At 38.2% G+C, this 24833-nt stretch overlaps 1 protein-coding gene across 1 annotated transcript in view; it reads left to right on the top strand.

Annotated features, from left to right (window-relative positions):
- Nucleotides 1–2115: 2115 nt before the first annotated feature.
- Nucleotides 2116–24833, top strand: part of LOC140140164 (xenotropic and polytropic retrovirus receptor 1 homolog) — a 55709-nt gene continuing 32991 nt past the window's right edge. The window contains 5 exon segments of the mRNA XM_072162024.1: nucleotides 2116–2342; nucleotides 10852–10903; nucleotides 23216–23317; nucleotides 24041–24132; nucleotides 24134–24271. Coding sequence (XP_072018125.1) covers nucleotides 2274–2342; nucleotides 10852–10903; nucleotides 23216–23317; nucleotides 24041–24132; nucleotides 24134–24271 — 453 coding nt within the window. The 5' untranslated portion in view covers nucleotides 2116–2273.

The raw sequence follows: 24833 nt of genomic DNA, 5'->3' as shown, positions 1-24833 counted from the left end.
AATATCGCTTTAGGGTTCATATACCACTAAATCCGCCTGTGACTCGGTTTCCGGTATAGTAAAAGTTTATCACGCCAATAGTCCCAAACTTTGCATAATAATTCTAGAAAATCGGTACAATATTAACAATATTTTAGTGTTAAAAATCGGGTTTTACTAGAACTTGTGAATGTGATCTCTACAAATTTGAAAAGAAAATGCGAAAATTTGAGTGATATTTACGATTATGTGCGCATGAACAAACGAGGTCAGAACGCGGTTAGCAGTCGGATGTAAACCGGGGATGTAAACACGGCCGGGAAAAATGTGGTCTTTTTATATAGCACTAATTTTCTCAAAAATTACTAGTAGTCGGACCTAAAATGTGTAGTCATTTTCAGAAATGGTATGCAGAATTTTGTTCTAGTTAAGATGATATCAAATAGGCCTATATAGTTCGACTTATGGCCAAAACGCGACCCCTATAGTGAAAATAGAAGGTGAAAGCCCCAATAAAATGGAGCCATTTGGTGCAACATTTTTACACATTTTGTAAGTTATTTTTGGAACATATAATTATTTTAACAGATTTCCCACTGAGCCGCGAATTTTAGTTTAATATGAACACCCATGCTCAATTTAACTCGCAATCAAAGCGAACGAAGGCACTTATATGGTCAAAGGACCACTGCACAATCAGGGGGTGTCTGAGGATGTGCCCCTCAGAATTTTTGAAAGCCCCAATGGAGCCATTTGGTGCAACATTTTTACACATTTAGGCCTATTGGTTATTTTCGGAGCATATATTTTAACAGATTTCCAACTGAGCCGTGAATTTTATAGCTCGCTATCAAAGCCTAAATGAACTGAGGCATTGGTGCAGCATTTTTACATTATTATTGGTTATTTTCGGAGCATATAGGCCTATTAGGCCTATATGCATCTGTAATATACCTATTTATAGGGATATTTTCCATTCAGCTCCATTCTTGGGAAATTTGCTACCTTCCCAATTCAGTAGAAAGAAAAAACTCGCTGCCACATGATGAAATTTGCCCGGAAAAGCGGGCCTTTTGGCTATAAAATGAATTCAATTTAGTTCAAAATTTGTGAAATATGGATCCACTTTTGAGAGCTTTTGGGGCGCATTTTTCCTCCCTTTTCGATTTACTTTACTACCGTATGCGGCCCCAGTGGCCAGGCCCGTACGCAGGTGGAGGGGGGTGCGGGGGGTGCGACCGCACCTCCCCAAATGTGCAAAAGTATACAAAAAGTCCCAAAAGTTAAGAATTTGCGAGCGTAGCGAGCAAAAAAAATCATGTTTTTTACTGTTTTTTGGTCAAAAAAGGTCCAAATTGGGGGGAAGTCCACTTTTCACAAAATCGCCCCCCCCAAAAAAAAAAAAAAATCCTGCATACCGGCCTGCCAGTGGCTATGCCACTCTCGCTCCCTCTGTCTTTTTCCATTCCGGAGACTCCCAGTTGAAGTTCCCAGAAGCTTTAGGCTCATTTCTCCTCCAAATAAGCTTCAATTTTGAGATTCAAGCACTATTGAGAAGTTTTTAGGGTACCGACACTGGCACGGGAGTGAACAAAGCCCCATCTTTAGTTCTGGACTGAGACCCTGCAGTGTCCCCAAACTCGGGTCTGGAGCCCGCATTTTTGAAATCTGGGCAGTAGCCTACTTACCTACCAAAAAATTATTTAAATAACACCCTGGTCCCAGCTTTTCACTTTCCTATTTAAATTTAGTTTCAGTGTTCTAGAAAAATTGCTGTACATGTAGAATATCAATTATAGTGATTTTACTTAGGTAAAATAGCTAGTGTTTTATTATTGTTAGTCGTGCTACAGTCTGGCAACTTTACACAGTCAGCTGATTTTGTGCAAAATAACGTGCAGATAAAGTATAATAATAATAACCGGTTGAACTATTTCTTAATTTAAATTTTATGTTCTTGCTAAGACAATTTGATACTAAATATAATTTTTAATAAATATTTTTAAGCTGTAATTTGCAATAAATTGTCATTAAATATAATTTTTAAGAAGAAAAAAAATACTCTAAGCTCCGCTATTAAAAAGCTATTTGCGCCAAGCCTACGTTAATCTGCACGAAGAAATCCCAATAGAAAACCTGCACAAAACTTGATCAGTATGGGAAACAGAACAGCAAACTTTACATTGATTTCGCCTTGAATTCGGAATGAATAATTCACTTCGAATAAACCTCTCTAAAGGAATAATATTTGAGGATATATTTGTGATCTCTAATGGTGTGGCGACAGACGGACGATGAGGTTTACAGAGCATTTGGGTGCTCATATTACGCCCGAGTGGCGTAAACAATACATCAAATATGAGGTAGGGAAATTGTCATTTTTTGTTTGTTTGTTTGTTTGTTTATTTACGCATGTACGATCGATTGATTGATTTAATTATTTATCCTGACTACAGTGAATTTGTTATTAAAGTCTTATTCAGATTCCCTTTTACAAATTAAGCGTACTGCTAGCCATCCTAGACTCGCCGAGTCTCATGGACGCCGTTCCTATGTCCATCAGACTCGTATTTCCCATTTTGGATGTCAATGGGAAATACACACTTAACGATTTTGCCGGTTAGAAACTTGAAAAAAAATCTTTAAAATTTTATCAATGTATATAAAAGTGGTACCAACCTTATTGTGCTTGCTAATTTAAGACTCGGTTGAAACAAAATTAAGGATCGAATGCATTTTAGTGTCCAAAAAGGCAAAATTATCGTCAAAGGTCTGCCCAAATCGGCACCCTAGCGAAGGGTTCAGAATTCGAATCGGGAACGAAAATATCCGATCTTTGCGATCAAAAACACAAAATTAGAACTTTAAACATACTATTGGCAAAAGACATTATTACCAAACAATATAGAATAGAAAATTTGACATCATTTTCTCAAAATATTGAAAAAATTTGCTCACTAGACATCGAAAAAGTACGCAATCCAATTCCCGTTCAAACGCGTGGGAAACTGAAAGTGCGATAATCGTGACTAAGCCATCCAGCGTGTATTATTTGCACAAGGTCCAATGGAATGCACACGATTGACGTCGCGCGCGTATACGCGATGGTTAAGCTGTCAAATGAAATCTGAATAAGATTTTACTTCCGTGGTCCAAGCTGTGCGCCAAGCGTAGACGAGCGTACACACAGAAGAAATAAACAATCATGCTGATTGGTTGATCAATGCACTGACTTGACAACAACGTGCTGGTTGACCCATCATTAGCGAGATCAGCGCATCACGATGATTACGCATTTGAATCTGTTTGTGTGTGAAACTTAGTGATTTTAAACAACTCACCATTTCTCATCCTTTCAAAACTACAAATACAATAGGAAATTATTTTTACAGAGTTTAAAGATGGAATTTTCCGATTATGTAAAGTTTTCCACAAAAAAAGAACATTGATTTTTTGTACATTAAGCATGTTTTTTAATGTCATGAACTTGTTGAAGTTCAGGAGTTACGACCGTAGCGACTCGATCGACGGCACGCCATTTTTTCGTCTGCTTGAAATTCACGAAATCTTGATTTGGATTTATCCACGAGACTCCACAAGACTTACCTGGATGATGTCATCCTTTTGTGGGTAATTTTGTGACCTTTGCACTCATACCAAACACGACAGTGTTTGTTTTGGGGAAAGCCCCTAATTTTTCAGTTTTTTTAGGTCTATTTTTTAGGTAAGATTTTCATGGTTTTTGGCGTAAAAAGTTGTTGAAATGGAGCAGAAGGAGGTCATTACACCTATATTACACCCATATAATATGAAATTTTAGAGTATTTTAAAGATGTTTGTGGTCATTCTTCTGCAGAAATCCATCCCGCATAGATGCGCACATGTTGTTCCTGATCGGGCTGACGTCGGGGTGGGAGATGTAGCGCATATCGGGTCATGTCGTATGTGGTAAAATGCAAAATGCACACTTAATTCAAGTGATATTATTTTTGTTACTACTTTTAATCAACTCTATGATCCTACTTTAAGAATTTGTATAATTTTTTTTCAATTTTTTCACTTCCTTTGTATTTTTTTTTCAATACTAAAGTTGAGTAGTGCAGTGTCAGATGAGGTTGACAAGTAACTAATGGCACTGGCAGAACATGTTCATGTGTTGTATGGGTCATATTAGATTATGATTACCTATTCATTTGTTTATTTTTTTTATTTATTCCTTTATTCATTCATTCCTAAATTTACTTGTTTATTTACTTACAATATTTATTTATTTATTTCTTGGAGGCAATATCATCGTCTCTAAAATAATGCTGTATTTATTGTACGCAAAAAATTGACTCACAAAAAAACCCAGTAAACTTCACATGACTTTAAATAGGCATAACCTCCCCATATTTTAAGTTATAGAGCTGATTCTGGCACCATTGTCTTTCTTTTTAATGCCCTTTAACATTGATACCAGATTTGTAAGTGCTACTTGTAAAAATATTCAAGTGCTAGACAAATAAATCCAGGGTACCATAAACAAAAAATGACAGACAAATTCCGCTACCCTTCACAACTTCAAATAGGTATAACTCCCCCATACTTTGAGCTATAGAGCTGTTTTTGGTACCATTGTCTAAGTTTCTTAATGCTCTTTACAGTGATACCAAATTTGTAGATGTTCCTAGAATAAACCTAAAAAGTGTTGTCCTCGCTACCATCATGCCCATTGCATTGGGTCGGCACGGCGCATACGCCGCGTAGTAGGCGACCTTGTCCCTTCTCTACGCGATCGCAATTCACCAGGGCGTACCCGGACCACGGAAGTAATAAAAAATTTACTTTACAGGGGTATTACTATTATTTTCACAATTTCCTGATACAGTTCTATACAGTTCTAATTAAGCTTTGTGGGTCAGCATTTAGCTATTTGACATCCATGCCATGTCCATGACATCTAGACTCACTCACCAGTTCTACGATACATACCGTACCTAAGGACTGATGAATTCACCTACCCTGTAGAGCAGTCACTGTCAGCCAGTGACCATCTATTTCATTCCAAAAACATGAAAAATAGCCATAAAACATAATAATATTATACGGGTCATTCCATATGAAATCAAGGAGTCGCCCCACCTGACCCCCTCAGATTTGCTTTATATTTTAGTCATATGTTGTACAGTAAAAATATTAAAAAGCTGCAAATTTGAGGTCTGTAGCTCTTACGGATTTTCTGTGGCAGCCATTTAAAGTTGGAGTAGGGAGGTCTAAATTTGGACCCAAAAGTTGCCCTTTAAATAAATTTCATCTTTGGGAGTCTGTGCCTTCTTTATAAAAAGAAAGAGAGGTCTGAAACTTTGTATACACACTTAGAACTGCATGCCCAATTTGTCAAAAAATAAAATATAAACAAATTCTGTAATTGCGCGTTGTGTCACGGGGTCATTAAATATGCAAGAAAAAATGTAATGTTTTGTAAACTGGCAAGTTTAGCCCCCCTAAATTCACATTTTTGGTCAGATTAATTATTTTTTGTTGTCACTGATGCTATATATAGGATAAATACAATGCATATCCAAAAAATTGAGGTCACAACTCATTTACATTTCGAACAGCGCCCTCACGAAGAATTAATTTATTACAAATTCAACATTTTCAGGGGGCCCAAAGTCGATGTGGTCCACCTTCAAAATTTATAAAACATGACTTTTATATAACTACTAGTCTTAAATTACAACTTTGCTAAGTCCCAGTAATTGTATAGGTTGACTTCATATAAAATGACAAGCCCAAAGTTGACCATTTTCTTATGATTGCATGTGGCTATACATAACTACATCAATACAATATATTCACACTCACAGGAAAGGTGCTACAAATAAAATACATGTTGTATTTTGTTGTACCCCTCCAATTGTTAGGGTTGCTCACAGCGTTTGAAATAAGTGCGTCCTTGCATCAAATACCCGTGAAAGTAGGTGCGGACCCACAAATTAATTTCCCTTAATTTTCCCAAAATTGCCCTTAATTTCCCCCATTCCCCTCAATTTCCCCAAATAGTGACTAGTGGTCATACTATAGTGATAATGCACACAAAGATTAAGGAGCCGTAAAAATTGAACCAAGCAAAGAGCAGAAAATCCTAGTTTTGTTGTTCCACTTGAAAATCTGTTTCACATAATATGTCCAGCTGCCTTGGAGCACACTTTCATTTTTAGTTTCCCATCAAGTTTTTAACCCGGGTTTTCAATTTTCTACAATCTACATATCGTGATCGCCGTAGCTAATTCATAACATCACATGTATATGTACCGCATGATGTCCACACGTAATTGTTTCAGCAATCCCCGTCATGATAGCCACCACACTACAGGCAGATTTCACTGCTGTGAGGACCCTTGAAATTTCAAAGGCAAGATCCGGGGTCGGACCCTTAAAAATTGGTGAGGACTCTTGAAATTTCAAAGGCAAGGGTCCAAAGGATCCTTGGATTTTTTTTCTTATTCCAAGGCCTGGTTGCTCAACATTTTCAGCCTTAATTTCAGGTCAAATTATGGCAAAGTCACCCAATTTATTTCCCTAACCAATAACCATTGGTTTCTATGGGACGGGAAACTACTTTAAGTTGTGGGCGCTAGGGTTGAAAATTCGCCCAATTTTGTTCTCAACCATGAACCATTTGTTTCAATGGGACAGGAAGATATCAAAAGTTGAGGTGAAAATCTTCAAAAGTTGCCCACTTGGGCTACCAAATTGTGTGTTTGGCAACCCTGCAGTACTCCTCCCATTGTGTTTTTACTATTTTAAGGAAGTAATAGGATATTATTGATAGGTTTATTGACCTTGCGAAAAGAGTTTCTGATGATTTGACCGGTAAATTGGGCTGCAAATTGTTGGCAAGACTGTTTTATACCCTGGGCACATGGAACTCACAAGGTGAATCATGTTGTACTCATGCTCATCAATGTCAATTCAGGAAATCACTTGAAGCTGAAAACTGGATTTACTTTCCCCATGGAAGCCAATTATATAATGTCCTGTGTGTCTGCTATGCGTGCATATCACAGAAGACAGTACATACACTGCATATATTGTGACACAATCTGGTCCAAAGGCGGCAAATTTGAAACTGAGACCCCGGTCACACGTGCATGTTTTTACCAAGTAAAGATGATCGGACCATGGTACGGGTAGTGTGTGACCGCACGGGACCATGGTCAGACTATAGTCAGACCATCTTTCCCCAACTATGCTAATTAGCATCGTTAGTGCCCAAGTTACTATGGTCGGACCATAGTTAGTACAAAAAAATACCTGTGTGACCACAATGCGTCATCCGGTCATGCATTTTAGCAATACTTTTGAATGGCAGTGTAATTAGCACCCATGAGCTTAATCAGCTTACGACTGCGAGTAATCATTATCTAACTACAGTACACTGCAGTGTGACCGCACATTGTTTAGTCAACTATAGTTGGACCATGGTAAATAAAACGATGGTCGGATGACGCAATTATGTACGTGTGACCGGGGTCTGAGATAAAGGTAAAAATATGGAGTAAAGAAGAATTTGTCTTTAAAAAGACAAAGTTACTGACCATGGTGACCTGCTTAACCAATCAGTTATGTGTATTGTCAGCATGTGATTGCTCTTTAAGCCAATTGCAAACATGTCTAAAAATTTCCTACTCTGAGCAGTCTCACTGAAGATTAATTGTGCTAAATTGTCCTTGTCATGGGGAGCAGGATTAGATAGAGGCATACAAACGAGGGAATGAGATATTAGGAATTATTTCCTAGCCTCTTAACCACAGGGTTGGTGGGTAATAGATATTCAAGACACATGGTACAGTGTATGTAAGGGATAAACTGTGCATATATGAGATGTGGGTGCAAATGGTTTCAATGTTCACTGGCGTGAACAAAAACCATAAAATAAAACAACAAGAAAATAGATATCAAAAACTTCATAACTTTAGAACCAAGTATGCTAGACCTTCAATGGTGATTTCAGTAAATGATAGCCTATTGTATGTAATGTAATTATTACAGTAACTCAATCTAACTCAATTTTCAAAAATGTCTCCTTTGGCCCCCATGGACACCAGATCGTGTCACATATAAAAAAAAGAGGTACCCACTTCTTTCAATGAGCATAATTTTACTAAGAATTAAAAGCGACAAAATTGATATGAAACCCACACTTTACAGGAATTCACTAACCACTGTGGCCAGAGATGCCATTTAGCAACAGTCGGTTGATCCCTCATGTAATTATTTTGTGTACAAGCAGTTAGCTAATATTGCATGTATTTTTGTAACCCCAGCCTAAACCTAATCCTAACCCTAACGTAATCCTAACCTTAACCTAACCCTAGTCCTATTTCTTGTAAAATTACATGATCCAGCAGTCAGTGATTTGCAGCTAAGAAGCGAACACCCTACTGTACATACCACAGTAGACCATCCTGGGAAACCATCGCAGCCAGGACCAGCCCCCACCCCAGGGATTTTTGTATCGGTAACCAAGACATACAAACAGTTAGTTCTGTGTGACCGTGTCCAGAGGAATTTCAAGTAACTTAAATTATGCATGAAAAGATTGTGCAGGGGCTCGAACTTGCATTCAAAGATTGAATGATATTTGGTGTTTATTGGAAAATTTGCAGCATCAGTTAATTTGATGACGATGATAATGAAGATGATATCCCATTTTATTTGAAATCAAAGCAAACCAAAATGGGTCGATCCTTCGACCTTCATGTAATTATTTCGTGTAAGCTAATCCTAACCCTAACCTAATCATAACCCTAATCCTAACCCTAACCCTAAACTAACCCTAACCTTAATCCTAACCCTACTTTCGTGTAAAATTACATGAAGGAATAACCCCAAAATAAAGAAAAGAAAGTGTAAAATTACATGAAGGAATAACCCCAAAATAAAGAAAAGACAGTACAAAGTTTTTGTTGGTGAAAAAAAAATTAAATTCAAAATGAATAAATTTGTCCCAGATGTAGATTTGAATAGAATTCCAAATTCATTTGAGGCCTGTAATATTTTTTTTTAAATTGTTAATTTGATTTCAAAGACCAATGGTAAATAAATACATGTATATAACTTGATTAGTGTATGTTTTGAGATTTTCCAGTTGCTCTGTAAAAACTACAATGAACATGATGAATTCTATTTTAAGAACAATGCAAAAAGGTCAAGTTGCCTCTCTGTAGACCTCTAGAAACACATTTCAGTAGAACTGATCAGGAAACTCATGAGGAAGGAAACTCAACAACCTGTTGTCACATTGTGTCTATTTGGGTGCCTATTCATGTGTTTGGTCATCAGGAATTTGTGACAGTTCATTGCAGGTCATTGGCATTAATAGTAGACGTTATCAGTGACTACAATGAATGGGGGATTAAACCTCAAGTCTAAACATCAATTGGACAAAGATGAGTAGATTCAGTGGCATGCACAAGGGGGGGCACGTGTCCCTCCACTTTTGTTGGTCATTCGGGGGAAATTTGGGGAAAAACACTAAAACCGCACCTTACACACCTAAATCAGACTCCATTCGGGGGAACTGAACAACCTGGCCCCCACTTTCAATGTGCTGCGCACGCCACTGAGTAGGTTAGAAGTCTGCAGTAGCAGTTAGATGTGAAGAGATTAGAGGCAGGACGGGATACATCATTGCAGGACGGGATACATCATTACATGCCATTTTCAAAACTTTGTGTTGACCATCATCATCTGCCCAACATTGCCAGCTTTTTAATGGACGCCTTAGCGACCTTACTTTAATAATAAATCCAATATACATTTGAGATTGTGATAAGAAACAATACTTTTTCTTATTATGTTTTCTATATGAAGAGTTATTGCCTATATCAAGAAAAAAAATGGATGTATCACTTTCTGCATAGAACTCTTCATAAATATGTGCACATAATTTTTAAAGGGAAGTTTAAAGTTAAAGTAAATGGTAATGAAAAATACACTGATCTTTGAATTCTCAAATTGTCAATTTTACTACTCCAATGAGTCACACAATTTATAAGGGGGTGTAGTACCACAGAAAAGTGTAGTACTCTGCAAAAAACAAAACAAAAACAAAACATCATAAACACTTGGGAAGTGAACTCCAGTTTCACCCATGTTTGAGATGTGGGTATGCGATGGTGATCATCAAGCGTGTAGAAGTTTCCACCCTTTTTACCCGCTCTGTAGCAAATGGAACAACCCGTCTTTTTGTTATATTGATAGTTGTTTATCAGCCAATCAGTGTGTGTATCACTTAGATTGTGCGTTCACATTGATATGCTCATCAGGGTCTCCTCTCAATCCGAAACACCGTCAGTCCGAACCACCGTCAGTTCGAATTTTTATGGTTAGGGCTAGGTTTAGGGTTAGGTTTAGGGTTAGGAACCCTGACAGTGTTTCGGACTGACAGTGTTTCAGACTAACCAGTGTACTCTGTTCAATATAAATGCTCATCAACGCATGCCACACATGCCACATGGTACATAATTCTGAACTATAAAAATAGGTAATTTACTTCAGATCCTAATAGTGTTAACCAGGTTGCTCAAGTTTTGTATGCTGTGTTTGAATTATTTTAGAAGTTCAGCACTTTCAATGCATTTATGAGACTTAAAATAGCCCCCTTAACCCTAACACCCAACCCTGCTTTTTGCTATTGGAAGTTAAAGAAGAAACAAAAAAGGAGAGAAGATGAACAAAGAAGTCATTTGGCAGTTTGGCACCCACGGGATTTGAATCTGCGAATTGGCACCCTATGATGTTGTTTTTACTACAGGATTTACAAAACAACCAAAAAGCTACACTTCATTAAAATATTGATATTATTCTTTTGTTTTCCAGGAACTCAAAGACATGTTATACCAGGCTAAAGAAGATGCCCCGTCACCTGAATGTAAGTACATGTAATGCTGGTGGATTGTGCATCACATCATCTTTTCATCCCTTTTTGTCAACGAAAAAAATACAAAAAGATATGCCAAAGTTATTTTTGAGCTGATTTTTACATGCTCACTGTTCAAGCCTTATGCTCTTTATTTTGAGACTAAAATTACCAAAGTTAGTACCGGGTACCCAATGTTTGCAACTTTGTGACCTTATTTCCAAAGATTTACGATCAGCTGCTGAAAAGGCAGTGGCGGTGCCAGGAATTTTTCGGGGAGGGGTATTGGGGGTCAAAGTGAATTTGGGAGAGGCAAAATCAACAAATTTTTGCAGAAATGCCGTAAAATTTTTTGTAATTTGAGTTTTTACTGGGGGAAGATTTCTGACCCTGGCGCCTCATTGTGCGCCTATTCTGACAAAACCTGATAATGATACAAGTTTAATTAATGATGAGGTCATTGACCTGTGAATGTAGAACGTTTTTCTCCATGGATGACATTTTTTAAAGACTATAAATTTATACATGACGCAGTTCAACTATACTTTGTACCCAGAAATTGGACCAGACTGACAAACTGAAAGGAAGGCCACAGAATCATGTTTACCGATGAATTCTTTTCAACCGTTTTGTAAACAGTACACAGACCAAGTTAATTTCCTGATTTTTTGCATCGGATATAAAATTCAAATTAAATATTTTATTGTTTTGATTCCTTAGCTTTAATAATTTGATATATATGCTATCAAAAGGTGACAAAAGAAAGCCAGGTTCACAGAGGATTTCGTGTGTGGTACCTTGTTCTCTTACTTGAGGCAGTGTATTAGACCTAATTGCCATGTTGTAACATCCGGTTTTTGAGAGCATTTTGGGACACTTTGGCTTTGCAGTCTATTGAGGCAATTGCTGTAATTATTGAAATTAATTTATTATTGTCATAATGCTATCATTAAAAATATTTGAATAATTAATTTATTCAATAATAATGGTTTTTTTTGGTTTGTTTTTATTCTTATAAAACATTTTAGGTTATATTTTGTACATACAAAAAGCAATTTTCCTAAATTTTCCCAATAGGTCAGAGGGCAAAGTGTCCCAAAACTGCAAACTTCCTATGCCGATTTGGCTTATTGAACGTGGGTGTCACTGCATGGTCGAATATGCGTTCAAACCACTAGAAATTGATTGGTTGAATATACAGTAGTTCTATAGCTAATTATAATGCATAGGCCTATAATAGAAGTTACCATAATGACCAGTTTCACTAGAATCTCAAACATGCGCATCTACCAGGACACAGAACCTCCATAACTCAATATGATTCTATACTCAAAGAATGACCGTTGCATGTTGGGTACAGAAACTCATGCTCCACATCAGAAGGTCAAAATTGTGCAGTGAGTGTCAGTGAGCTATGCTAGCGCCTGAAGTTTTCTGTTTTACGGAAAACAAAATGCAGAAACCGATTAAATATTTCAATGAAATTTACTTCAAATTGATCATTACTTGCCATTGGTAGAAGTTTTGGGTCATATATTTGCAACTTTTTTTCTTTGGCTATGCCATCGATTTCGCATGTCAATGACCATTTTTGATTAGTGTTTCTAGATAGAAACATACATTTTATATGTTTTTTCAGTGTTTTTAATATGGAAAAAATAAATTTCCCTAGAGTAGATTAAATTTTTTATAATGGTTATTTTTAGGAAACGGAAAAGAACACAGAATTTAACATTTACAAAACGGGGACTTCGGACTCTAAACTATGCCGTTGTTTGAGTCTATAGTACATGTAGATCATTATGGCTCACAGTGTTTCATTGACAATGATTCTGTTTTCATTTCTTAGCCATAGTCTGGTTTAATTTCTGGGTACAAAGTGTAATTGCGCTGAGCCCTGCAAATGTCAAGTCTTTAAAAATAACATGGCAGGCATATTTTCATGTGCAACTCATACTACACAGGCAGGGCAACAACCTCGCTATGAATATTGTTAGATGGATGTAAACAATCATTTATCAGATTTTGTCTGATTGAAATGATTAGTCTGTAACCCAGGGGGGGGGGTACTCATGTATAAAGTTGTAACTTTCAAAAATGACCCTAAGCAAGGATGTCGAAAATTTGTCAAACTAACCCTAATCGAGGATTTTACTCAAATAAAAACATCCTAAGCAAGGAATTGAAAATGATCCTAAGCAAGGATGTCGAAAATTTGTCATACTAACCCAAATCGAGGATTTTACTCAAATAAAAACATCCTAAGCAAGGAATTGGTTTGAAAGTTACCCCTAAACAAGGATAGACGTTGCCCCTAAACAAAGATAGACATTGTGTGTGTCGGTATGAGTGTCATACAGAATTTTTTTAAATCTGGTTTGTAAAATTGATTGGAAACCACTCTTTTGTGCCGAATAACTTGATAAATATGTTACCACTAGTGGCCGTTAATTGGGTAATTTTAAACACATTCACCAAAATGTAGCATGGGGAAAAGGTGTGACTCTTTTTTTTGCATGGCAAGGATACAGTCTATGGACCATAATGGCCTCATCCCAATGGCATAGTTCAATAACCTCAATTAAACAATCATAGTGCAAAATTTGACCTCAAGTTGCAGAGTATGAGTTTTAGTACCCACATTTTCAAAGGTCATCCAATGAATGTACAAATGTATTGGGGTTTAAGAACTGTTCCCCTGATAGATGAGCATGTTGTGGATCCTAGTGATATGCTGGTAATCCGAAGGGGGGGGGGGGTGATTTTAACAGCATTTTGGGTGTTAGGTTATTCCATCCGGTACACACTTATTGCACAGTCCTTTACAAACAGTTGACATTATATAATGGTCAGGACATATAAGTTTTGTATAATATTTTGATCTTTAGAAACTCATTAAGACACTGGGCAGTCAACCTTTTAATTAGGTCAAAGCCAGGCTACTGGACTCAATTTACAAATGTCAGACTAACTCTCAGTATTGACTTTAGCAGTAGTCCGACAAGTAGGACCTTTTTTTTCTTATTTACCAGACTATGTTCAGCTCAGACTATGATCACTATCTCAAATGGTGCAAGAAAGATAAATCACAAAAGTCCAGTGACGGGTGGTTAGTAGACTTTCACGGTCAATCTTTCTTGTTGACTAGAGTCTCTGCATGAGTATAGTTGGTAACTAAGAAGAAAAAAAAAGGTCCTATTCGTCCGACTATTTATCAGTGGGGTGTGTAGTGATGATGACCACAGCAGCGCTCCATAGTGCCACCTGAAACAGAGAGGAAGTAGAGGAGAATGATTATGAGTACTGTATATTTTGAGCGTAGACCATTGTATGTAAAATTTGTCTTGTGTGACTTCCTTTGGAAAATGTTTGCAATGTTGCGGCTTCCCCTCACTTGCTCCTGCCAGCAGTATGAAATATCTTACTAGTGGTCTGAATATAATCATAAGGGGGCTGAGATTAATTCATTTTCAGGCAATGATACTCAGAATATGAAGTGACTCAAAGCTATCACTACTTTCAGAATTGGACCGTTATTCCAGTTGAAATCCAGACACCCCCCTATTGAAGACATGACCTTAATCTTCCACGAAGAGGTGCAGATTTCAAATGGAGTCAACCATTTCAAGTAGTCTGTGCTACTACAGACCATGTACCTATATTACCCATAGGGAGTGAAACTATTGGGAACCAAACACTCTTGGAACTTCGTACTTGCCGCTTCGCGGCTCACTGTCACAACTTTGCAGCCAGCCCTCACACCCCTTGCATACCTGCCAACATTGTAAAAATAAAAATCTACAGGGTGTGCGTGACCGACCAGGCGCGTGAAGCACCTTGACTCACCCATATTGGCACATACTTGCCAACCTTTGGAACTAAGGTCGGTGTCTAATTAGAGTGAAGTGAGAAAGCGAAACAAAACTTTAAAAAAAAAAAAAGTTATAGACCCTAAATTACTTGTTATTCAAGGTGGGAAAAATTTCTAAGTTTTTGGCAACTTTAGAGAACCACTGGACCTATTCTGAAGTGCTAAGAGCATTCACAGGTAATTTGAAAAAAAAAAAAAAAAAAAATTACGAAAAAATTACAGTTTGTTATCCTTAATATGTAAACCATTAACTAGTGTTTACCTCTTAATGTATCACATATTATAGATTCATTGGTTTTCCATGCATTTATAATATGTGCTACATGAAGAGGTAAATATTGGTTAATGGTTTGCATATTAAAAATAACAAACTGTAATTTGTTCGTAATTTTTCCAATTTAAAAAAAAAAAAACTGTGAATGATCCTTATGATCCTAGCACTTCAGAATAGGTCCGTGGTTCTCCAAAGTCACCAAAAACATTGAAAAAAAAATCTAAAAAAAAAAAAAAATTTTTTTGACCTTTGACCTCAAAAATCGGAGCGAATCCGATTAAATCGGAACGGTTGTCAGGCATGCCCTTGATTTCAAGTAGTCTTTGACAAACTCACACTCGCCGCTTATGCGGCCTGCTGTCGCGCTGCATCGCCGCTCACCCCCTCGATCGCTAGTAGTCTTTGCCAAACACTACCATTCAAGTAATTCACACTCCCTTTCACAGGGGATGTATCATGCATTTCAACTGGAATAACCCTGGGAATAACCCATTGTGTGCTCCAAGTACGAGGGACCAGGTTTAGATCCACAGAATATTTTCCAAATCTTATGATTTTCCAAAAACTTCCATACAAATTACAATGTAAGGCTGATAAATACATTGTAGTTATTGGCATCCGTGGCATATGGATGATGGTACGGATGGTACCTCATCATCATCATCATCATCTGATGCAAGACATACATCAGATATGGCATGCATCAGTTACTGTTTCATAGTATCGTAATTATAACCAAGGTGTAGGTGTAAAGGAATGATGAGTGGGCCTAAAATAGTACAGAGTAACCTAGCAAATGTCAATATCAGGTTATATAAAGGTTTATAGGGTTTAAACCATTTGATAACTTGCTGTAAAACATTCTATTGTAACATTATTGAAGTCTAAGGTCTTGGAAAAAAAGTTGCAAAAATGTTTGCCAAAAATATTTTACAATAACATTTTGACAAATTTAAAAAAAATGTTGTTATAGCATTTGGCAATGCTTTCATGACCTTTATATAACCTGACATTTAAATGTTATAACATTTTTGACCCAAACCTAAATCCAGCTTAGGCCCCCCAAAAAAGAAAAAGGTTTGTCTCAAAGCTCGCGCGCGCATTTGTAAAATCGTGTGATTTGAAAAAAAGAAATGCAGAATTTTTTGTGTTTGCTGGGAAGTCTTCGTCAGTGTTGCAAGTGATGGATCATCCGTGTTTTTATCAAAGACATTAAACCCAAAGAGACTCTTATTGAACTGGCCATATTTGTGTGTCTCTAATTGAGGACAAAAAAGTGTACCTCCAGATTATCTCGCCATGCACCCACGATGGGGGGGAGAATACCCCGTCAGAACTCTTGCCCCACTGTTGTCTCCCAGTAAAAATCACAAATTACAGAAATGTCCACTTTTTGTGGCAATTTTGCTCAAAATTGGTCGATTTTGCCCCACACCCTGAAATTCACTTTTCCCCCAATGCCCCCTGAAAATAAATTCTTGGTGCTGCTGCTGCCCATTGAACTCTGTTTTAAAAAAGTGTGGTTCTTTGTGTAAAGCATTGTGCTAGGGGTGTACATGTATATTTTTACAGAAGGGCTTATTTTTTTCCATACCATTAATTTTCAAGACACATTTTCCTAAATGTTTTACAATGGGTATGTAAGAGTGCTTTTTTTTCTTCCAAAAGTGGTTATTTTTTTCCATGTACCAAAAAGTATGGAATGTTCAAGTTGATATGCCGATAATGCATGATAGCACTAGTATGTAAACCCTCATAACACTCAAGCACAAGTTTACTGTTCAAATCGGTCCTTGCCCTTTCACACACAACGCAAAACTAGCACATGAAAGCATTGCTGCCCTGGGATTGCTGACATCTTGATCTAGTTCATGTGGACAGGAGAGCATCTTGCTGCAGGCATACTGTTGCCACAAGGTGCCTTAAACATTCAAAAGGGCTACTTTCGAATGGCTTGCCATGCATCAGAAAGTGTTGCACTTTGCTAAAAATTGCACTGTTTTCTAATCATTTTCATAACCTTTTGCAAGTCTCATAATTTCAAATTGCTCATTAAATTAAAGTCACAATGAAGCACCTAAAATTATGGGTGCTCTTTCCAGTCAAATTAGCATTTTTTAATGCTTGAGCAGTGCCTGCAGCCACCTTAAAACCTCAAAATAGATGGTGTGCAGTTATTTACTGTCTACACTAGTTTCCAAAGAAGTACAATGTATGACATTCTTGCTCTGATTGACAAAATGCGCTCTGTTAATGGGCTCTGTTAATGTTGATCTACACCGGGCTTTGATGAGTGCTGCTTCTTTGATGCGTAGTTGACCTATCAGTTGACTGGTATGTTGTTATTATAGTCCGACGCATTAGCCAATCACAGCCGTTCTTCTTCTCTGCCAGCAAATGTAATAATGCCTTGGTCTGTAAAAGTGTGGCATCCCCAATTTAGTGATATTTCATGCTGGATTCAGTATTTAAAGGCATTCAGATTTTTGGTATATTTTCTTTATCTAGAAATTTAGGCTACAAATGTACTAGAATGTTTAACCCTAACATGGCTACAGACCACAAAATACCACAAGGATAACCATTGCGTATGGACGAATCCCATGTGATATCCCATGATGCATACACCCTTAAGTGCTATATGCTCACAGAATCGCTGGCCGGGCCAGCAAAACCCCTGTGGCTACCATTCGGTTATCGTGTTCTTGGCACACGAGGGGTCTAAGGTTCAAATCCGGAGGATACCAAGTGAGTTCTTTGTTCATCTTCTCTCCTTTTTCATTTCTTCTATGACTTCTGATAGCAAAAAGCAGGGTTAATGTGTCTCACACCATGGTTCTTGCCACACTTTGACCTGGAAGTGTACAAATGTCCCGGACAAATGTATGGCAACCCTTGTTAAGCATGCTAGCTTGTACATTGTAGGTCAAGTCCACAATCTGCCAATCTCATTGTAACATTTAACGTAAATGATTGGCGGAGGGAACACAGCACGTTGACCAAGATTTGTGATGGATCACAGCACGTATCTAGTCTTATCCAGGGAATAGTGATATAGGGCCTAGCTAAGGTTACATAAGCAAACAAACATAATATTACATGTGTGTACAGCATGATATATTATCCCGTGAATGAACTTGTATTGAGTTGACCTGGATTCCCAGATGAATGTCATCTAACAACGTGTTTATAAAATGCTGAACACTCACTCATGTCAACATGTTTTTATCCCCCTATTTTGGATGTTTGTCAACTCAACCAGGTTCAGGGGTAGCGCTAGAACTAAACACTCCAGTGTCCGCAGGGACCCCAGAACTTGCAGAAAATTAAGAAGTAGGGGTCCGGAGTAGAGTTTGGTGAGTCCGAGGGTGGCAAAATTGCAATTGCTTATACGCGGAAATGAAATTTAGGGTATGACATTTGATGCAAGGAATAAAATCCCTGTTTAGGGTGGGAAAACAGGTGCGTTTACCGGTTTAGGGTATCGCTTTAGCCAAGGGTTAAATCCTTCTTTAGGGTGCTTTCCAAAAGTTGATTATCGCGGATGGTGTACAGGCCACAATGGGAGTGACCCCCCCGGGCAGGTAGTGTTTCATATCCTGTGCATTTGGGGGGAGGCCCTCAATTTTGGAAGTGATGGGGATGTGCGGAAATTAAACTTTCCGTGAGATTTTTCTTTGACACTCAAGAAGGGTCATTGGGTGAGAGCGCTTTAAAAATTGGGTTGATTCAGTGAGACAGGGAACAAAATGAGGTAATAAGTTTATGTAAATTTCAAAAAACATAAAATTTTTGAGAAACAACAGGGGTCACTTAAGGTCGCTCATGGTTGTGGGTTCGAATCCTATGGCCAACATGTTGTGCACTTAAATTCACTTGGTCGGACATCCAGGAACATTGTCCCCTTTGCACAAGCGTGCGCATAGCAATCAGCTTGAGAAAGGGGAACTGCACATGCGCACACTGGTTTTACAAGGCTATTTCCCCTTTGTGACGTCAGCCCGACCAAGAGAATGCAAGGCTCTTCACCCCTATTGCCTCTCCCCACCCAGGTGTATAAATGGGTGCCTGCTTTTTCCATTGCACATGCCCCCCAATCGATTGCAAAATTTAGTTGGCCCAAATCGCTCCGAAAGAGAGATGGGCACGACTTATTCCATCATATGCAAAGGTTCACCTGCTCATTTGGGATGCTTGTAGAACTTGTTTTGTTACGTAGTGAGCTGTAACAGAAAAGTACATGGTGGGAATGAAGATGAACTAGACATAGATTTTATCTCGAAAACAGTATCAGGTATCATTGTATCTCATTTATCATGGGTTTTATGCAGAGACACAGCTTGTTGACAAAACAGTATCTATTTAATATAAACTGTGATTTATCGTTGTAGTAAATGATGAGCAAGTTTGGCCTTTTGAATGCAGTGGTGTTTGTTACATGGTCTATGGTTACATTTAGTCTGTAGTGAGGGCAGGAATAAATGGCACACAGTGTCGACACCCAGTATTAAATATAAACTTAATACTCCGTTGGTGAGCGACGGGCAATTGGTATTTCACGAACACACAAGAAAAGGAGGCCTATCTGATTGGCTAGAAATCGATCGCTAGATCGCTCAGTGGTGTAGTACAAACTCAAAATGGAGACATGCATTCAATTCGATTGAAATCAATATTCTATTATTGACGCAGATAAAGAAAGTGGTATAGTGTGCCGATAATGTACATAAGATACAGCACCTGGATCTTACACGGGTTCCTTATAATTCATTTCTCAAACAGTTGAATATATCACAATTTTGACTTTTGATTTCAAAATCTTTACTTATAAAATGCAGTAAAATATATCCACAGCAAACAGCAAGGCCCCGCTAATTAGTGTATTGCATTTCGAGTTAGTGTATTGGAAACAAAACCTGCGTTTTACCTGACAACAAATCAAATTTTCTATAATGGCAACACCATGTGGTACTGATCATGCGCAAAGCGTAGAATAGAAACTCTGCGGCAGGCTCTGTGGTATCTCATATTGTGTAAATGGTATGCTTAGCCTGAGTCGCTCGGCCTATCTCTCGAACAAAATCGCCATGCGTAGCTTTTGAAAAAGCGAGAGGATTAAGCCATACTATCACGGCAATTTTTGACACGAAGAGGGATGATGACGCTGTGTGGCACTTTGATATTGCCTGAAATCTCAGTGATGTCAGTGCTTATTTCATAGGCTGCAGCTTCAAATCACACGCGTTCACTCAAAGTGCTGGTTCATGCATAAAAAGATGCTGCATAGATATATGTACATGCACGAAACAGCCAGGGGTGTACCGGAACCTGCGAGGCAGGGGTCAAAATTTCGAAATCGTCCCACTGACAGGCCCAAAATATTGTTTGCTGAAAAAATGTTTTGTTTATTTTGCCTGGGTGCTTGAGAATGTAAAAAGTGGGCATACAAAAAATATTGCTCAAATTTATCTCATAAGATGAAAATTGCAATTTTAATGCTATATTTGATAAAATTGTGGTAGGACTGACAGTTAACCCTAACACCCAAAAATCTTACGATGAAAAAATCATGCATGCATGAATCCCAGGGTCTGCGATGCGCGCAATCACCCTAAGTGTTATATGCGACGGAATTGCTGGCGGGCAGCAATAACCCGATGTAGCTACCGGTCCGTGATCGTGTGCTTGGCATGCGAGGGGTCAAAGGTTCGAATCCGGGGTGCCAAGTCAAAATTCTTCTTCTCCTTGACTTTTTCGGATCTTCTTTGACTTCCGATCCCAAAAAGCAGGGTCCAGTGTTAGGGTTAATACAACTTTTTGTCAATTTTGTCCCATTATAATTGCTTCCCGGGCACTTAAAGCATTTTGTCCCTTACTGAAATTTGGTCGTAATAATACTCTTTGTTCATCTACGTTCTTGATTGACATTCTCACAGCTTATAGCTTATATATTTATAGCCAGACAGTATAAAACCAGACTTTTCATTTTTTTCGTCGCAGCAAACACTGTGTTTTTCCGCTCTTCGGGAAAAACACAGTGCAGCAAAATTGTCACTCTGTTTGTCATAATGGCAAAGAGTACATGTACATGCAAAACATACTGGGGTATTCCAGTTAAAACCCCTACAACCTCTATGTAAGACATTACCTTAACCTCCCACACAGGGGGTATAGATTTCAAATGGAATCACTCATTCAGGTAACTCCATTTAAAACTCACACTCCCTGTGTGGAAGATTTAAGGCCATGTATTCTATAGGGGCATATGGATTTCAACTGGAATAGCCCAGTATGCCACAGCAACAAGTCGGAGGGGAAGACACTCTGAAAAATTCAGTTGACTATGCCCACACAAACTGTGAATGTAAAATGTCAAGCATTAATCAGACAAATAAGATAGGATTGTACTTTTATTTGTAGTCATTATAATTACCAAGAGTCTGATTACATCACGGTTACTATGGTAGCGAATTGATCACCATGGAAAATGGGTTAATAAATGATTAGATAGGATAAACTAAATAATCTATGTCTCGGTAAAAATGGTAAATCTTGCAAAATAGTGCAAATCAGTTCAAGAAACATTCACAACTTTAAAAGAGGTAGCTCTGAACTTGGGAAATAAATAAATAAATAAATATAGATATTTATATAGCACTTTATGCCGTAAACAGCCTCAAAGCGCTTTACATTTATTCGCCGTCATTAGAATATGTCGGAACCACGTTTGCAGCCTACAAGTGGGCGAGGGTCCATCAGTACAACGACTGTGACTACCCCTAACAGCTTCCCATTACACCTGGGTGGGGTGAAGCAAGCGAGGCAAAGCGCCTTGCCCAAGGGCGCAACACGGTGGTGGGATGGGGAATTAAACCCACGCACGTCGAGCAAGCTATCAGATTATGAGTCCAAGGCCGTAACCACTGAGCCACCGTGCCCTCTAGTTTAAAGAGGACTGTGTGGTTTTTAGATGTGAGCATTTCTTTTGAAAAGAAACATGAACATTTTGTTACAGATTCACTAACAATTTGCTAAAAATGATTTAAAAAGAAAGTAATTGGGTGACAGTATACAAATATTGACTGCTATTGAGGAGCATTATAGGCCATGCGCCTTGGGTCATAGCATGGTTTTGAGATCACCACGGGCCTATAATCTTAACCATGTCCCGAATATAAAGCAGTCAATATTTGTTTTATATACCGAATGGATGTATATGTGGATGTTGCGATTGCGCAGTTTGATCGGGACGCACGTGACCGGACCATAGTTCATTTCCATGACCGTTCCATAGTTCATTTTGAGGGCATAGTTAATTCAATGACTGCACTTTCAACCAATCAGATGACAGAAATCTATATGAGGTAAATAATAAAAAATGGGGCACATGTAAAAGGAAATTGAAGAATGAAAGGGACCCATGCATTTGGCTGCACACACCGACATCGCCTGGCCAATAATTACTTGGTACGGCAGAGATTAACTAAAATCAATACCCGGGATCGATACACATGAATGTGCTATGCACGATTTGATATTCAGAGTAAAATCTTTGGATACCGGGGTAGAAAATGATAAGTATATCCCGTAATTGATTTAGTCTAACCAGATTTGGTTCCTTGCACTTGAACATGTGTTGAACGGATATGATAGTCGTTAGCTTGCGTCTTGAGAAAGAAGCTTGCGTCTTGAGAAAGAAGCTTGCGTCTTGAACTCAAAACCTTAGTATTTTATATGTGCCGAACTATAGCACAGTGTATAGGCCAATCGTGGAGGTAGTCTAAAAGCAGATGACCTATGGCGTATACCATGCTCACTCACACACAGCGAGGTCAGTCACCGGGCTATTGTCAGTAGCCTTAGTCGGATGTCCCTTGACTCATTATGCGTCTCAAAGGTCGGAACAAAATGGCCATGCGTGGCTGTGGATTCAACCTACCATGGCGATTTCTGCCATGAAGATATCGAGGCGATGACACTGTGCACATGTAAAAGGTAATTGAAGAAAGAAAGAAAGGGACCCATGCATTTGGCTGCACCTCCCTGTCAGTCTTCAACCCAATATCGGCAAGTGCTGCAAAGGGAGTTGGGTGGGGAAAGGCATCACACTTTTGACCACTAAATAAAAAGTATCTGAAGCCAGTTAAATATTAATTTGAATTTTGGTTGTTCCTTTCAGTTGCCAGTGAACCAGACATTGAAAGATTTTATGCCAAATTTGAGGAGAAGTTTTTCCAGTTATGTGATAAAGAACTTTCCAAGGTTAACACATTCTTTTCAGGTAAGTATATCACTAGGATCCACAACATTTTCATCTATCAGGGCACCGTTCTTTAACCCCAATACATCTGTACATTCACTGAATGACCTTAGAAAATTTGGGTACAAAAACTCTTGCAACTTGAGGTCAAATTTTGCACTATGAGTGTTTAATTGAGGTTATTGAACTATGCCATTGGGATGAGACCATTGTGGTTCATAGTGATAAGTATACAGTTAAACTGTACACATAAAATGTTGTTACCTAATTGGCATATTTGCATGCTAATTAGGCTAATTATGCAAATTAGCAAATAATATTCAAAAGCACTTTCCAGCCTTTTTCCTCATTTTACTTTCTGTGCATCTTATTTAACCTGGGTATATCATTCAATGTTAAACCACTGCTCTTCCATAATGCCCAGGGGCCACAATACAAACAAATGTAGGGTGTACGAACAGCCAGGTGTTACCCTGATCGGAACTGTCTGCGAGATCTTTGTCACCTGCATCTGCCCCCACAATTCAAATGCTGTAATGTGGAGAGCAGGTAATGGAATATATATGAATTTGCCTCCACTGGGAATCGAACCATGGACCTCTTGTACCAAAGTTAAAGACCATGACCATTGGACCACGCCGCTCTCTCTCTCAAAGAGACACACGTCTGGAAATTACTTTTGTAATGCGCAGAGATAGAATCTAATTGAAGCTCAGGATTCTTTTCTTCATGTTTCCTTCACAGAAAAAGTGGCAGAAGCCATGCGTAACTTTGCTCAACTCCAGGATGAAATCCGTCAAGTGGATTCAAGGCGGTGCACACGGTGGCGGGCGCCTCGCCAGGCGTCGCAGCACGGTGTTTGCAAAACCGCGGTTGGAACTGGATAAGAACAAATCACAGCGACAGAAACTGGCCGATGTCAAGTTGGCGTTCAGCGAGTTTTACCTCAGTCTTATCTTGTTGCAGAATTATCAGGTACGGAAGAGTGGGACACATTCTGATCCACTCAGACCAAAGTTGGGAGTTTTGAAAATTGAGTTATTACCATTACTATAATATGCTCTTTAGCTAAGCATACTGATAATGTTGATATGGCATACTTTGTTGCAACATTAAGGGTTCTGGTATGAGTGTTTGGGTAGTATTTTTTGTGGGACATGAGAGCACATTAGACATATCAAATTGCATTCTGAATACTGAAGAATGTACTTCTAAAATGCAGGCCCTCGAAATCCATGGTAGCAGCGCGCCAATTCCCAGAAAAAAAAATTGGAGGTCACAGAAAAAAATTGAAAAAAAAAAATTTTTTTTTTTTTTTTTTTTAATTTTAATTTTAATTTCTTTTCCAAAGTTTTCAGCGACTTTGGAGAACCACTGGACCTATTCTGAAATTCTAGGATCATTCACAGTTAATTTGAAAACAATTGGAAAAAAATTATTAAAAATTACAGTTTGTTATCCTTACTATGCAAACCACTAACTAATGTTTACCTCTTCATCTAGCACATATTATAAATGCATAGAAAACGAATGCATG

The sequence above is a fragment of the Amphiura filiformis genome, chromosome 18 (assembly GCF_039555335.1).
Source record: "Amphiura filiformis chromosome 18, Afil_fr2py, whole genome shotgun sequence".
In the NCBI taxonomy this organism is placed as follows: domain Eukaryota; kingdom Metazoa; phylum Echinodermata; class Ophiuroidea; order Amphilepidida; family Amphiuridae; genus Amphiura; species Amphiura filiformis.
The sequence above is the reverse complement of the archived record's forward strand: the minus strand, read 5'-3'. Positions and strand labels throughout refer to the sequence as shown.